The sequence below is a fragment of the Procambarus clarkii genome, chromosome 11, assembly GCF_040958095.1.
Source record: "Procambarus clarkii isolate CNS0578487 chromosome 11, FALCON_Pclarkii_2.0, whole genome shotgun sequence".
NCBI lineage: Eukaryota > Metazoa > Arthropoda > Malacostraca > Decapoda > Cambaridae > Procambarus > Procambarus clarkii.
Window position 1 is genome coordinate 33,439,234 of NC_091160.1, and position 14,618 is coordinate 33,453,851.

Sequence of the window (14,618 nt, forward strand, 5' to 3'; positions counted from 1 at the left end):
GGACAACAGAGCAGGAAATTATCTCTTGAAAATTTCCATTACGTTTCACATGTTTTTGTTCAATTTCGTCTCTAAGTTTTTAATTTTTGCGTCACAGAGTATGATATAATCCCCCCGTTTATCTTTATACTTCGTTCATTACAATTTGGTATTATAATTAGACTGTAGCATTACGTTCTTAAGCGTTAAAATATATATGTGGTAAAAATTGGCCGTTGGTGATTCGTTATTTTATCGTTCAAATTTTGGTATTCGTCTCTCATTGGTTGGGAGGGAGGGAGGGGTTGCCAGACATATTTACCGCGGTTATATATCGGCAAATATCGCGGTCATCCGTCAAGATGGAAGCCTTTTTGGGTGATGATGGTTGTAAATCATCCATGCTTCTACCGTCTACTTCAGCATCTACCATCTACCACCTTAAGAAGCCATGTAGGGGGGGAGGGGAGAGGGGGTAGAAGTGTGTAGAGTTGTTGTGTCTAGCGAGTGATGGCAGCCGTGAGGGAGGGGGGTTGCCAGCTAGCGTCCAGCGGACGCCATTGGACAAATACTGATTATGTTCATTTAACATTTTTGTCCGGACATGGTATATAATGACCAGAGGGCCAATGTGTCTGTTAGTACTGAACTATTGACATTCTAACAACCGTGGTCTGGTAATGATATATCTGCTTAATTGCTTCACTGTATTCTTGCTGAAATTGAATACAAAATTTCACTGAAATTGGCTTTATTTTGTTCAGGGGCCTGACGGCTGAGTGGATAACGCTCAGGATTCGTAGTCCGAAGGTTCCGGGTTCGATCTCCGGTGGAGGCGGAAACAATTGGGCATAGTTTCTTTCACCCTGATGCCCCTGTTCACCCAGCAGTAAATATAGGTACCTGGGAGTTAGACAGCTGCAACGGGCGGCTTCCTGGAGGTGGAGGCCTGGTCGAGGACCGGGCCGCGGAGACGCTAAGCCCCGAAATCATCTCAAGATAACCTCAAGATCGGTAATTAACAAAGAAATCCTTAATTTGGTTCACTATACAAGTATAGTGCTGGAAGTAGGTCAAAGTGTTTGAAGAGCATAAAAATGAACCGCTATGAAAGGTAATTAGGCTATTAGGCCAATTAATTTAATTAATGACTGCTTCAGTTAGCCAATTAAAGACTGCTTCAGCTAATTCCTCAGCCATTGAATTAGAAATTTGCAACATAGCCTTTGGATACATGAATGTTTCTGGCGACACCAATTGTTGATAAACTTAATAGCGACACAATTTTGACACAATTGCAAAAAAAATATCAGTAATAATTTAAAAATTCAATATAAATCAACTTTATTTGTCTATACTTAACATAAAATATAGTATTCAGTATACACACACACACTCACTCTACTCTGACAAAAGTCAGAACTTTTCTCACAATCGACTTGAGAATGGTTCATGACGGACCGAAACGTCGTCGTCCCAAGTTCAAGTATGTTTATTGAGATAAGCAATAAATACATCTCAAAGGGATAGAGTAGCTTAGGCTATTTCTACCCCCCTTAAACACCTTCACCTTCTAGTGTGTGAACGAGACTCGTCCCAGAGCTGCGAGGGATGAGGTACGAAGACAGACTGAAGGAACTATACCTGACGACATTAGAAAGGAAGAGGGAGAGCGGGGACATGATACAGACGTACAAAATACTTAGAGGAATTGACAGAGTAGAAAGAGGAAATTTTTACAATGATTATAAACAGAATAAGGGAGATTGAGACTTAGATGTGTCATAGAGATGTTAGAAAGTTTTCCTTTAGGGTAAAGGTAATAAATCGAATGACCCAAAGGAGCAGGTTGTAGAGGGGGGCCCAAGAGCTAAAGCCAGAGCCTGCCAGCACAATTAGGTGAGTACAGGGACAGGTCATACACCTTGGAATGGCAAGAAGGCCACTCGGATCTCCACTGCCTAAATTTTCACCCCTATTATATTCTTTACAAAAATCCCCCTTCCCTTCCCCCCCGTGCTAACAACCTCATAACTCCAACAACAACCTCGGGAAGTATATTTTCAACCCCCCCCCCTAGTATTCACAATGTTTTAGATCCCCCAATTACCTACGAGAATGTGTTTTAAACATTATATTTCCACGAGAGTAAATAGTATCTGGCAACACCGCCTCTCCCCCTCTCCGGAGGGGTTGCCAGTTCTCGTTTGCTGGTCTGTTTGTTGTCGTGTTTTTGTGATGTTGTTGTCGGGTGTTTTTGTTCACGTGGCACAAGTACAGCTCGGTAATTTGGTTTGTTGTCATATTGGTTATAATTAGCTATTCGTAATTACCTAGTTGTCCTGTTTTAACTGCTAGTTAAACGCCTAGATTTACGAGAACTTCATTTATGAATGAATATGTATGAATGAATATTGGAGGTTATTCATGTATATTTAATAGACATAGATATATATACATGCTTATCTCTGATTTCCAGATATGTATGTTTTTCATTGTGGCTTATTTTGCTGATTCCTGAGCCTATTGGGCTCTATCATATCTACACTTGAAACTGTGTATGGAGTCAGCCTCCACCACATCACTGCCTAATGCATTCCATTTGTCAACTACTCTGACACTGAAAAAGTTCCTTCTAACGTCTCTGTGGCTCATGTGGGTACTCAATGTCCACCAACTGTGTCAACTAGTTTGTCTTTATCTACCCTATCAATTTCCTCTTGAGAATTTTGTATGTGGTAAACATGTCTCCCCTCTAGTGACCTTTTTTATGGATATCTGTGTCTGCATTTCAATGCATTTGTTTGCGTTTGTGTACATGTTCGTGTGAATATTTTTGTGCGTGTTTGTACATGTTTGTTTAGTATAGGAGTGTGTGCGGGTGTGTTTGTGTGTTTGTTTGTGTTTGTGCATGCTGCTGTTTGTTGGGGGGGGGAGAGGCGTGACTCAGTGCAAACAGCTGGTGAATGAAGGTTAAATTAATAGCCTGAGAGAGAGAGAGAGAGAGAGAGAGAGAGAGAGAGAGAGAGAGAGAGAGAGAGAGAGAGAGAGAGAGAGACAGAGATAGAGAGACAGAGAGACAGAGACAGAGAGAGAGAGAGAGGAGAGAGAGAAGGCTAGGCTAGGCCTGCGATAGGCTAGGCTAAGCCTGTGATAGGCTAGGCTAAGCCTGTGATAGGCTAGGCTAGGCCTGTGATAGGCTAGGCTAGGCCTGTGATAGGCTAGGCTAGGCCTGTGATAGGCTAGGCTAGGCCTGTGATAGGCTAGGCTAGGCCTGTGATAGGCTAGGCTAGGCCTGTGATAGGCTAGGCTAGGCCTGTGATAGGCTAGGCTAGGCCTGTGATAGGCTAGGCTAGGCCTGTGATAGGCTAGGCTAGGCCTGTGATAGGCTAGGCTAGGCCTGTGATAGGCTAGGCTAGGCCTGTGATAGGCTAGGCTAGGCCTGTGATAGGCTAGGCTAGGCATGGGCTAGACTAGGCGTTTTGATTCCAATCGTAAATTCATAAAAAAAAGTTAATTCGAGAGGAAAAATTGATCATAGCAAAACGCAGCTTTTTGCGTCGTTGCTGACGCAGTTTTAGCGTAAGCTTTAAATGGTGACGCGGTCGACTTTAACGGCCAAATTTGACAGCCAGTCCTCCAGGGTCTTGGCCCCGTGACGCACAAATACGCCCTCCGTCAACGCAAATGTTCACCGCAGAACGGTAGGTGTACGCAAACTGGTGACCTGACGCAAGATACATCCTTGCGTCCTTACGCAACATACATCCTTGCGTCCTTACGCATAATACATCCTTGCGTCCTTACGCAAAATACATCCTTGCGTCCTTACGCAAAATTCATCCTTACGTCCTTACGCAACATACATCCTTGCGTCCTTACGCAAAATACATCCTTGCGTAAGTGGAAACAAGTCAACGCAGTACATGCACCCATAATTATACGCTCGGAAATACTTGCGTATAAATCAAACGCTTATCAGTGGATATTCCACAGTTGCATATGTACGCTTTCAGTACTAATTCACCACTGGAATTAAGGTTAGGTGAGCTGATGTACACTGCTGAAGTACACTTCTCTTACGTAGTGTACAACGGTATACACTTTACGATCATGCACGGTATTTATACACATTGTACGCTTATAACCCAGCGTGAGACCTCGCTGATAATTTGGCGGTGGGAAATTTGGGGCAATTGTACTGGTTTAAATATGGCGTGAATCGCGAAAATAGTGCAGCGAAACGCGAAATAGTACCGCCAAAAGCGCGAAAAAACCAGTTGGTATGCAGGTCCTCTGCGTGAAAGAGTTGGCGATGTAAAATATATATTTTTTGGGGTTAAATGTTCGTGCTCTCAGAGGGAGAGAATGAGAGAGGGAGAGAGAGACTCTCTGTCTGTCTGTCTGTCTGTCTGTCTGTCTGTCTGTCTGTCTGTCTGTCTGTCTGTCTGTCTGTCTCTCTGTCTCTCTCTCTCTCTCTCTCTCTCTCTCTCTCTCTCTCTCTCTCTCTCTCTCTCTCTCTCTCTCTCTCTCTCTCTCTCTCTCTCCCTGACAACCAGGTTTTGTCTGTCATCACCGCGCACCCAGCAACCACTGCTCCCCTACCCCCCCCCTATCAACACCTACCACCCACGTCAACCTCTCATACACCATACCAACCTCCACAACCCCCCCCCCCCACAATTCCCCTTTTCCTAGCAAACTAAGCATCCTAGCAGTCATCCCTAGCTACAGCTCCCTTTTTTTTTTAACTAGGAATCATGTTTCTACCCCCTAGCAACTCTCTCCATCCTGCCTATCTTCCCTCCCAGCAAATCCAGCGGCAATCCCAGCGCTTTTTTGTCAGCAAAAACATCTCTCATAGTATCTAGCTAGGCTTTCCAATGCCTCACTTCCCCTCCCTAGCAACCAACCCTCTCTCCCTAGCAACCCTCTACACAGCCTCACTAGCACAAAAGGCTCGGCCCAGCAACCAGAGAGAGAGAGAGAGAGAGAGAGAGAGAGAGAGAGAGAGAGAGAGAGAGAGAGAGAGAGAGAGAGAGAGAGAGAGAGAGAGAGAGAGAGAGAGAGAGAGAGAGAGAGGATTGGTATGGAGAGTCTGGCAGAGATGATGTGTGTGTGTGTGTGTGTGTGCTATTTCTAGCAGTATCGAAACTAAATTAAACAAATTAAAAAGATTGTCTTTTTGGAGGCAAAAATAGGAAGAATTAGAAAACGGAAATGAAAGAGTTACATATATGTACTTGTGTTTTTATATTTCACTCTGATGTGATTAAAGAATATACCTGAACATTCTTGTCTCCAGTACATAAGCACCTAAGAATAGGAGGTAACTGAAGCGGCCTATCAGAACATACAGACCTATTTAAATCCGCCCAAACCCAGACACATGCATGTCTCACCTACGCTTGAAACAATCCGATGATCCTGTGTCTATTATATTTCCTGGTAACTTATTCCATAAATCAACTACCCTGATTATACACCAGTATTTACCCTAGCTCTTTCCTGCTATATATAAGGCCAGCTTGGGGTTAGCCTAAGCAGATTTTGCAGGGTGACTGGTGAGATGTTGGGGTCATTAGTAGGTCGGCCCCCACTGCCCCACTTTAAGAGAGGTAGACTCCCCTGACGACCCGTTCGTTTAATTACCTCGTAGGTAGAAAGGTGGAGCCCTGGAGCTAAAGCCCGACTCTGCAAGTACACACACACACACACACACACACACACACACACACACACACACACACACACAAGATTGGCGAGACGTCACAAGTGGAGTCCCGCAGGGGTCAGTCCTTGGACCTATACTGTTTCTGGTATATGTAAATGATCTCCCAGAGGGTATAGATTCGTTCCTCTCAATGTTTGCCGACGATGCAAAAATTATGAGGAGGATTGAAACAGAGGATGATAGTAGGAGGCTACAAGATGACCTGGATAGACTGAGTGAATGGTCCAACAAATGGCTGTTGAAGTTCAACCCGAGTAAATGCAAAGTAATGAAACTAGGCAGTGGAAACAGGAGGCCAGACACAGGATACAGAATAGGAGATGAAGTACTTAATGAAACAGACAGAGAGAAAGATCTAGGAGTTGATATCACACCAAACCTGCCTCCTGAAGCCCACATAAAGAGAATAACGTCTGCGGCATATGCGAGGCTGGCTAACATCAGAACGGCGTTCAGGAACCTGTGTAAGGAATCATTCAGAATCTTGTACACCACATATGTAAGACCAATCCTGGAGTATGCGGCCCCAGCATGGAGCCCGTACCTTGTCAAGCACAAGACGAAGCTGGAAAAAGTCCAAAGGTATGCTACTAGACTAGTCCCAGAACTAAGAGGCATGAGTTATGAGGAAAGGCTGCGGGAAATGCACCTCACGACACTGGAAGACAGAAGAGTAAGGGGGGACATGATCACAACCTACAAAATCCTCAGGGGAATCGACCGGGTAAACAAGGACGAACTTTTCAACACTGGTGGGACGCGAACAAGGGGACACAGGTGGAAGCTGAGTACCCAAATGAGCCACAGAGACGTTAGAAAGAACTTTTTCAGTGTCAGAGTAGTTAGCAAATGGAATGCATTAGGAAGTGATGTGGTGGAGGCTGACTCCATTCACAGTTTCAAATGTAGATATGATAGAGCCCAATAGGCTCAGGAATCTGTACACCAGTTGATTGACGGTTGAGAGGCGGGACCAAAGAGCCAGAACTCAACCCCCGCAAGCACAAATAGGTGAGTAACTAGGTGAGTACACACACATGCACACACACACACACACACACACACACACACACACACACACACACACACACACACACACACACACACACACACATACACACAGGTCTGTACACACACACAGGGGCCTCGTAGCCTGGTGGATAGCGCGCAGGACTCGTAATTCAGTGGCGCGGGTTCGATTCCCGCACGAGGCAGAAACAAATGGGCAAAGTTTCTTTCACCCTAAGTGCCCCTGTTACCTAGCAGTAAATAGGTACCTGGGAGTTAGTCAGCTGTCACGGGCTGCTTCCTGGGGGGTGTGTGTGTGGTGTGGGGAAAAAAAAAGTAGTTAGTAAACAGTTGATTGACAGTTGAGAGGCGGGCCGAAAGAGGAAAGCTCAACCCCCGCAAAAACACAACTAGTAAACACACACACACACACACACACACACACACACACATACACACACACACACACACACACACACACACACACACACACACACACACACACACACACACACACACACACACACACACACACACCAGTGTTAAATGGGCAGCAGTACAATGAAAATAGAACTGTGTATGATTGAGGGATTTGAGAGTTGAATGGCGGGCTTACACCTGGATCAGCTGATTCACCTGTGTCAGCTGCTACACCCAGATCAGCTGATTACACCCAGATCAGCTGATATGTAAACAAACATGTTAATTCCCAATCTCTTAATGGTTCTTCTTTGGGTTGGTGTTATGTGACAACTAAATCTTAGTTTGACTTTGTTCTTTGATTAGAATAATGCTTTGTCAGAGCTTTAATGGTCGTTTGCTTGCTGGGTGTTTGTTAGTCTTGTTTGTGTTTGTCTAATTGTGGTTTGAATACTCGTCTGTCTCTTGTCTCTCTCTCTCTCTCTCTCTCTCTCTCTCTCTCTCTCTCTCTCTCTCTCTCTCTCTCTCTCTCTCTCTCTCTCTCTCTCTCTCTCTCTCTCTCTCTCCCTCCCTCCCTTCTCTCTCTCTCGCTCTCTCGCTCTCTCTCTCTCTCTCTCTCTCTCTCTCTCTCTCTCTCTCTCTCTCTCTCTCTCTCTCTCTCTCTCTCTCTCTCTCTCTCTCTCTCTCTCTCTCCCTCCCTTCTCTCTCTCTCGCTCTCTCGCTCTCTCTCTCTCTCTCTCTCTCTCTCTCTCTCTCTCTCTCTCTCTCTCTCTCTCTCTCTCTCTCTCCCTCCCTCCCTCCCTCCCTTCTCTCTCTCTCTCTCTCTCTCTCTCTCTCTCTCTCTCTCTCTCTCTCTCTCTCTCTCAATAACATAATTTAAACACTTAATCTATCTTGAATATTCATTTCATTAATTCGTTGAATAACAAAGAAATTGTTAATTAAACCAAACAATTTTTTTATCCGTAATTTAAATAAACAGGGATTTTAATAGCGTTTTTACCGGTTAATCCGGACAAAGATGTCCAGACACAGAATTCACTTCGGTTAAGCGGGACGCTAAAAAATCAATATTTCACTTAACCAGGGGGTTTGCGTATCCGAATTTTGAGTTAATGAATTCATGGTTCATCCGGATTTAAATAAAGGTGGGGGGGGGGGGGGGAGGAGGCCGGTTTAGCTGTTTTGTTTAATTAGGATTGAAAAGTCAATATTTTCCGCTTAATAGAAACTCATATGAACAAAGGATTAGATTACATGACTTTTAGTCCACTACGGGATCACCATAGCCCGTGCTACTTGGAACTTTTTGTTCCAGGTTAGCGAATTATAAACAACAACAAATACATGACTGTGGAGGATAGGTAGAGATAGAAAGAGAGAGAGAGAGAGAGAGAGAGAGAGAGAGAGAGAGAGAGAGAGAGAGAGAGAGAGAGAGAGAGAGAGAGAGAGAGAGAGAGAGCGAGAGAGAGAGAAGGGAGGGAGGGAGAGAGAGAGAGAGAGAGAGAGAGAGAGAGAGAGAGAGAGAGAGAGAGAGAGAGAGAGAGAGAGAGAGAGAGAGAGAGAGAGAGAGAGAGAGAAGGGAGGGAGAGAGAGAGAGAGAGAGAGAGAGAGAGAGAGAGAGAGAGAGAGAGAGAGAGAGAGAGAGAGAGAGAGAGAGAGAGAGAGAGAGAGAGCGAGAGAGAGAGAGAGAGAGAGAGAGAGACAGAGACAGAGAGACAGAGAGTTTGGGAGGACACAGAAACAGTCAAACAGACAGAATGACAGGCAAACACTGAGACAAAAGAGAGACAACTGACAGCTTTAGTGACAGGTGTAACGAAGTGACAGACAGACAGCAGCGAATATATATATATATAAACAGATCAACTGACAGATGAGAAGAGAAGTGGAGAACAGATATAGAGGAAAACCTATAAAAAGCGAGAGCCACGGAAAGAGGAAAGCAAGAGAGAGAGAGAGAGAGAGAGAGAGAGAGAGAGAGAGAGAGAGAGAGAGAGAGAGAGAGAGAGAGAGAGAGAGAGAGAGAGAGAGAGAGAGAGAGAGAGAGAACAAAATTGAGAAATTGAATGTTTTGTGTGAGGGAAAATGGGCATTTAAGGGGGGGTTGGGGGGGGGAGGAGTTTACTTACACGGCTAAACCCGAAAATCGTTATCCAGTTTACGATATATGTTCTGTAAACTGCTGCGGTGTACCTTATTGTATTGTAAACTGCTGTGGGTGTACCTTATTGTATTGTAAACTGCTGTGGGTGTACCTTATTGTATTGTAAACTGCTGCGGGTGTACCTTATTGTATTGTAAACTGCTGCGGGTGTACCTTATTGTATTGTAAACTGCTGCGGGTGTACCTTATTGTATTGTAAACTGCTGCGGGTGTACCTTATTGTATTGTAAACTGCTGCGGGTGTACCTTATTGTACTGTAAACTGCTGTGGGTGTACCTTATTGTATTGTAAACTGCTATGGGTGTATCTTATTGTACTGTAAACTGCTGTGGGTGTACCTTATTGTATTGTAAACTGCTGTGGGTGTACCTTATTATATTGTAAACTGCTGTGGGTGTACCTTATTGTATTGTAAACTGCTGTGGGTGTACCTTATTGTATTGTAAACTGCTGTGGGTGTACCTTATTGTATTGTAAACTGCTGTGGGTGTACCTTATTATATTGTAAACTGCTGCGGGTGTACCTTATTGTATTGTAAACTGCTGTGGGTGTATCTTATTATATTGTAAACTGCTGTGGGTGTATCTTATTGTATTGTAAACTGCTGCGGGTGTAATCTGAATATTGTAAACTAGTATACCGTCTCTTTCTGCACCAAAAACACTTCAACCCAAGAGAGCAGTTTTGTGGGGAAGATATCACTATACAAATTAAAAAAAAAAGTGTTATCTTTTATTCTCATGATACAGCAAAAAGAGCGAAGCAAAAAGCCTGTTTTATCCCTTTGATATCGTAACAGAAAATAAAATCCGGGTTTTATCCCCCCCCCCTTGATATCATAAAACACAAACAAGCCAGTTTTACGCAGCGTGGAATTTTAAAATGTTTTCGCTATCTTGATATCGTCGAAGAAAAATGATAATGTTTATTGTTTAGTTTTTTATGGTCAAGCAAATATGTGTGATATCGAGTGGTATTGTGTGTGTGTGTGTTATCGTGGGTGATATCGTGTGTGTGTTATGTCGTGTATGTGATATCAAATTTGGTAAATTTGGTACAAGAAACATAAAAGGCATTTTCTTTCGTGCAATGAAGTCTCTATTTTTTGCTTATCCCTCTCTATTCTTCTCCAATCCTTTCTATCCCTCTCTTCCATCTCTATCCCTCTCAATTCCCTTCTATTTCTCTCTCTCTCTCTCTCTCTCTCTCTCTCTCTCTCTCTCTCTCTCTCTCTCTCTCTCTCTCTCTCTCTCTCTCTCTCTCTCTCTCTCCCATTCTCTTTCTCTCTCTCTTTATTCTCGATGTTTAAGCCAGTTTCAGAGGTTTAGAAGCTAGCATAAATTTAAATCAGAAAGCCTCTGATTGGCTCCCTGGCACTTTTCTCCTGATTGGATGACTCTCTCCTGTGAGCCTGGGATTGGATATATCTCTCGTTTGATTGGATGAATCCCTCCTCACAGCCTCTGATTGGATGTATCAATCGTGAGAACATCTGATTGGCTTCCTGGCAGCCAATCAACAAGCAAAAAGGTGTTCTTGGAGTTATAAAAAGAAACAGGAAGAGGAACAAGTGAGAAAAGAGCAAATAATAGAGCATCAGGTTCAGCCAAAAAAAGCAATAGAGGCAAGAACTCTTACGCTCTTCTCCTCCATCTTGTCTATTTCTCGTAAGATGTTGGTCTCTGATGTCTCTTTCTCTCTCTCTTTTAATCCATCAACTGATCAACCAAGGTGGATATTAGAGCAATATTACTCCCCTCCATCCGGCAACTGATCTTCCGGCTTCCTTATACGGAAGATTATCACGGTAGCGAAGAGAGGCGTATCGGTCAAGACCGCAATATTCTCGTTTAACCGGCTCCTCTGGCATCCGGCCACTACTGAGAAGCGATGGCCGGTTAAGAGAACTTTGCTCCTCCGCCACCTCCACCGGCTGTATTTTTATGAACCGTTTTTATCCGGATTTCCCAGACAGTGGACAAAAAGTAGAGGGTTGTGGACATAGCACAGTGCCCCCTGCCTTAGAGAGAGAGAGAGAGAGAGAGAGAGAGAGAGAGAGAGAGAGAGAGAGAGAGAGAGAGAGAGAGAGACAGACAGACAGACAGACAGACAGACAGACAGACAGACAGACAGACAGACAGACAGACAGACAGACAGACTGACAGACAGACTGACAGACAGAGAGAAAGAGAGAGAGAGAGAGAGAGAGAGAGAGAGAGAGAGAGAGAGAGAGAGAGAGAGAGAGAGAGAGAGAGAGAGAGAGAGAGAGAGAGAGAGAGAGAGAGACAGACAGAGACAGACAGACAGACAGACAGACAGACAGACAGACAGACAGACAGACAGACAGAGAGAGAGAGAGAGAGAGAGAGAGAGAGAGAGAGAGAGAGAGAGAGAGGCACATTATTAACCATAATAACAAAGTACTTATCAATGACTCAATAAAATTATAACTAAAACTATTATTACTAAACCTTCCCAGTCACGTATATATATAAATGACCCCAACAAGGCCAAGTCTTAATAGACGATGAAATAAGCACTACCCGAGGCGCTGTAGCTCGGGGAAAATAAAGGGGTTTGGACCCGCTATATATAGGCGATTGGAGCCTAATATATGTGATCGTATCCTGCGGGCGGGTAATGTAGTCTCTGCTGTTTTTTGAGGGCTTGGTATTGACCGTAAGCGTTTGTTATCTTAACTAGCTTGAGTAAGATCATTTGTTGTGGGTGTGTTAGAGAAAGACAGTGTTTAATATAACTCACAAACAGACAAACATATATATATAAATATATATATATATATATATATATATATATATATATATATATATATATATTCACCTATTTGTGCTTGCGGGGGTTGAACTTTGGCTCTTTGGTCCCGCCTCTCAACTGTCAATCAACTGGTGTACAGGTTCCTGAGCCTATTGGGCTCATATCTACATTTGAAACTGTGTATGGAGTCAGCCTCCACCACATCACTGCCTAATGTACTTCCTTCTAGTGTGTGTGTGTGTGTGTGTGTGTGTGTATTTACTATTTGTGTCTGCAGAATAGAGCTATTTAGCTCTTGGACCCTGCCTTCCTAGCCAATTTTTCATATATTATGTCTACTACATATATTTATCTCTAACACACACACACATCCCCAGGAAACAGCCCGCAGTAGCTGTCTAACTCCCAGGTACCTATTTACTGCTAGGTGAACAGGTGCAGTAGTGTGAAAGAAACACTGCCCATTTGTTTCCGCCGGGAATCGAACCCGGGTCATTCGGACTACGACCCCCCCCCCCCCCCCCCGAGCGTGTTATACGTAAGTTCCCACGTATATGTGTCTGTATACATGATAAGAGAAAACAGATCGGAAGCCAATAGGCCATTAGACAGCCGACGGCTACAAAGCCGGGTCCAAGATCTATAACAGCTGTCCCCCCTACAGTCACAAATTAGGTGAAAATATACACACTTTTACCTGTTCCAGATCAGTGTCGCTAATCCTCCCCTCACCACTACCTTGCTCTCTCTCTCTCCACCACAGACTAAGAAGCATCCAGTAAACCACATCAAGAGGCCGATGAACGCCTTCATGGTGTGGTCGCAACTGGAACGCCGCAAAATCATTCAACGCCAACCTGACATGCACAACGCCGAGATCTCTAAGCGGTTGGGCAAGCGCTGGAAGAATCTTTCTCCCCTGGAAAGACAGCCGTATATCGACGAGGCGGAGAGACTGAGAGTCCTACACATGCAAGAGTATCCGGACTATAAGGTGAGGCTTCGTGTCTTCGTGGTCAGTTTCCAGGAGGTCAGATTCCAGGATACTTTCCAGGTCAGTTTCCAGGTTACTTTCCAGGAGGTCAGTTTCCAGGAGGTCAGATTCCAGGATACTTTCCAGGAGGTCAGTTTCCAGGTTACTTTCCAGGAGGTCAGTTTCCAGGAGGTCAGATTCCAGGATACTTTCCAGGAGGTCAGTTTCCAGGTTACTTTTCAGGAGGTCAGTTTCCAGGTTACTTTCCAGGAGGTCAGTTTCCAGGAGGTCAGTTTCCAGGAGGTCAGATTCCAGGTCACTTTCCAGGAGGACAGTTTCCAGGAGGTCACTTTCCAAAAGGTCAGTTTCCAGGTCACTTTCCAGGTCACTTTCCAGGAGGTCACTTTCCAGGAGGCCGCCAATTTCCGGAAAGTCATTTTACGTCATTTACGTCAAAGAAAGTCATTTTATAAGATCATTTTACTGGTCAAATTTACGTCAAAGAAAGTCATTTTATAAGATCATTTTACTGGTCAAATTTCCAGGAGGTCACTTTCCATGGAGCGGCTTTCCAGGCGGTGCTGTAGTGCAGTCAGTTCCAGTATATCAACACACACGCACACACACACACACACACACACACACACACACACACACACACACACACACACACACACACACACACACACACACACACACACACACACGCTTGAGGAATCTGCAGCAACAGTCAGAGACGAGACTTCAGAAGAGACAGTTCCTGGAACGTGTTGCATATCATCCAAGAGATTAATTCCACGAACACAGAGATACTTTTTCTAGAATTTTGTGAGAGCGTATTTTAACGTGGGAGAGTTTACAGTTGGAGGTGTAAGGCTGTGTACTTCCAGAGGGGCTTGTGCAAACATATACACACACACACTCTCACTCCCTCTCACTCTCTCACTCTCACTCTCACTGAGCACACTCTCTTGTCGAAACACATGCACTCACGCTCCCTCTCACTCTCTCACTCTCACTGAGTACACTCTCTTGTCGAAACACACGCACTCACACTCCCTCTCACTCTCTCACTCTCACTGAGTACACTCTCTTGTCGAAACACACACACTCTCACTCCCTCTCACTCTCTCACTCTCACTCTCACTGAGTACACTCTCTTGTCGAAACACATGCACTCACGCACGCTCAAACACCTGCTCTTATACACGCTAAACACACGCACTCACAACCCACCCAGCAGGTGTTGTTACATCATTCCCTTGACCTCAAATTGGCACTTGTGATGAGAGTGCCAACATTAAGAGTGCCGGCACTCTTAACTCCTGGTTCTTGACTTTATTGGTATAAACAATATGTACTTTATTGTTACCTTCCCCCCCCTCCCCCTCCTCTCCTGCTCCCCCCCCCCCTTCCCTCGTATCAACAAACGTCAGACAAGCGCCGGGTTAATGCAGCGTTTGTAAACAATTCATGAAGGTGGCGAAGAGTCACAGGTGTGGGTTGGTGGTGGCTGTTATGTATGGTGTTATTTTCTCGAGTCTGGGGCCCAGGAGCTAT

At 44.5% G+C, this 14,618-nt stretch overlaps 1 protein-coding gene across 4 annotated transcripts in view; it reads left to right on the top strand.

Moving 5' to 3' along the window:
* The window catches only part of LOC123751361 (transcription factor Sox-11-A), a 44,500-nt gene that overhangs the window by 22,729 nt on the left and 7,153 nt on the right, over positions 1–14,618 (top strand). For all 4 annotated transcript variants that reach the window (XM_069322536.1, XM_069322534.1, XM_069322535.1 and 1 more), the window contains exon 3: positions 12,849–13,079. In XM_069322536.1, the coding sequence (XP_069178637.1) occupies positions 12,849–13,079 (231 nt within the window). The remainder of the gene's footprint in view (positions 1–12,848; positions 13,080–14,618) is intronic.